Source organism: Cyclopterus lumpus, chromosome 21 (assembly GCF_009769545.1).
Source record: "Cyclopterus lumpus isolate fCycLum1 chromosome 21, fCycLum1.pri, whole genome shotgun sequence".
Classification (NCBI taxonomy): Eukaryota; Metazoa; Chordata; class Actinopteri; order Perciformes; family Cyclopteridae; genus Cyclopterus; species Cyclopterus lumpus.
In genome coordinates, this window is record NC_046986.1 from 3,891,200 (window position 1) to 3,893,510 (window position 2,311).

The 2,311-nt window shown below is 37.9% G+C and overlaps 1 protein-coding gene across 1 annotated transcript; it reads right to left on the reverse strand.

The window, feature by feature from the left end:
* Window positions 1-326: 326 nt before the first annotated feature.
* On the reverse strand, window positions 327-1,521 carry LOC117750586 (trace amine-associated receptor 13c-like). The gene is made up of 2 exons (XM_034561850.1): window positions 1,358-1,521; window positions 327-1,146 (listed from the first exon to the last, which is right to left on the reverse strand). Exons 1-2 carry the CDS (start codon window positions 1,519-1,521, stop codon window positions 327-329), a joined length of 984 nt encoding a protein of 327 aa, XP_034417741.1.
* Between the last annotated feature and the right edge of the window lie 790 nt (window positions 1,522-2,311).

Below are 2,311 nucleotides of genomic sequence, written 5' to 3' on the forward strand. Positions count from 1 at the left end.
GTCATACCAAGAACAACTACAGATACAGGTAAGGAATAACTAGAAGGCATGCATAATATAACGATCATTTTAGTGCATTGACTTAAACTTGAAGAAAGTGCTTCAGTGTATTTAGAAATAACAATAGAACATAGTAACAAAACAACATTTAAATGTGTAACATTTCAACTATAGATTCAAAATGTTGGAAAACAGTACTTTCACGTTTTAACTATATTTTTCCCAGCCATTACACCTTTCTAGTTTACTTCAGTAACTCAGTAACAACACCAAATAAATGTTCATCTTCATAATAAGTTGTGTTGATTTTACTCATCAGTCTGACCTTACAGTATATTAGCATCACAAGAGCCGGGCTGCAGTATCTTGAGGGTGACTATGAGTTTCATAGATTTTCTAAACCAGGGGTAAAAGAAAGCATATATCACCGGGTTAAGACAGGAGTTGAAATACAGCAGCCAGACTACAAAGGGTGAGGATGAACTACTGTCTTCAATAACCTCACCTGTAAGGGATGGAGAGTAATATGGACAGAAACATATCAGAAACACAACCACAACAACACCAAGAGTCCTGGCTGCTTTCATCTCAGATTTCTTAGCAGTTACACCCACTGGACGCCGTTGTGTGACCGATACAATGTGGGTCCGCATGGCTTGAGCCTGAGACACAGCCACCACAAATATTCTCATATACAGAACTATGATTACAGTAATGGGGCCGATAAAGGTAAAGACAACATCAACAGATCCTGTTACATGGTTAAGAACAACTACACATTCTCCGTAGCAGGAATAATGCAAATCAGGTTGTTTTAGAAAGTCCATCAATATGAGACTATTGTAGAGAACAGAGTAAATCCAACACAGACAAACACAGATCTTCGTTCTGTCCAGAGTAACTCTGGTGTTATAATGTAGAGGGTCACAAATAGCCATATAACGATCAATTGATATGAGCACCATATTTCCAACCGAAGAAGAAGTAATTATAAAATCGACAACATAATACAGAGCACACATGAAGTCACCCAGGTACCAGCAAGCTTCTGTAAAAAGGATATCAACCGGCATCAGCAGAAGGCCCACGAGGAAATCTGACACAGCCAGGGAGAGGATGAGGAGGTTGGTGGGGCTGTGGAGCTGCCTGGAGAGGAAGGATATAATTATTCATGAGATTATTATCAATGTTAACATGTTAGTAACATCAATTAATGTAGTTTGGAGTTTAATATTACATTTAAATGCGTAGTATTTTAAAGTAAGGATTCTAAAAACAAAGATATATATTATTAACTAAAACATTCAGATTTAATTGTCAAAACATGTATTAATTCATGGTGAGGCTTAATCTCTGCCTGAAGTGGGAGATGGAGATGATGACCAGTAGGTTGAGAGCTGCAGTGAGCAGAGAGATGGAAGACAACAGAACGTGCATGCCATCGGACTGAGGCGGCACTGGTTTCCTGCAGGAATTGTTGAGTAGTGGAAAGCAGAGTTCAGCTCCTTCTGATGTCTCCATTGTCAGAGAGTAGTGATGGGAAGCTGCTGAGTTCTGGGAGTATTTTGACTGTAGCTCTCTGATAAGGAGCTGATTCGTCATCTCTCCCATGACAGTTTTTTCTTGTTTCCAGCTGAGACTAAAATCCTTGCCCTCTACTTTCCTGTATGCAGTAATCTTCATCTCAGTCCTCATCACTTCCCTCTATCTCTCACTCGGCATATTCTTTCTCTCATTGTTCTTTTTGTCATCAACTGAATAACAACTTCTAGCTATCTTGATTATGGTTAACACTTAATATTTACAGGTAAATATTTGTTGTACATTCTAGACTACTGATTCTAGGGAAATGTGTCTCCAGCTAGATATAGTTTGGTGAGCTCAGGTCTAAGCAAAATAATGACTTTACTAGCTGCCATAGGGGGTATGTCATCCCGAAAACTATTTAATTTTCCTGTTTGAAGATAAATGGGTTTAAACCTATTGTTGCACTGATTGTTGAAGAACAATAGGTCTAAACCATGTTCTTGGGTAGTAGAAATTAGTTATGGCTGCTAATAACTAATTACTACATAATTAGTTATGTAGTAATACATTAGAATCAGATATAATTTTGCATAAATGATACACACCATTGATCATGGCATCCTATTACAGAGACTGAATCAGTCGATTGGCATTTCAGGTACCGCACTAAGTTGGTTTAAATCCTATTTATCAGATCAATCTCAATTTGTATTTATAAACGATGAAGCCTCAATGACCACCAACTTTGGGCAACATTATCAGGAAACACTCCATAAACCTTCAT

Bases quoted from the DNA above. Each gene is read 5' to 3' on its own strand.
- LOC117750586 (XM_034561850.1), bottom strand. From the start codon at position 1,521: ATGGAGACATCAGAAGGAGCTGAACTCTGCTTTCCACTACTCAACAAT. The intron at 1,147-1,357 runs GCAGAGATTAAG...CTTCCTCTCCAG, and splicing joins ATCTCCATCTCCCACTTCAG to GCAGCTCCACAGCCCCACCA.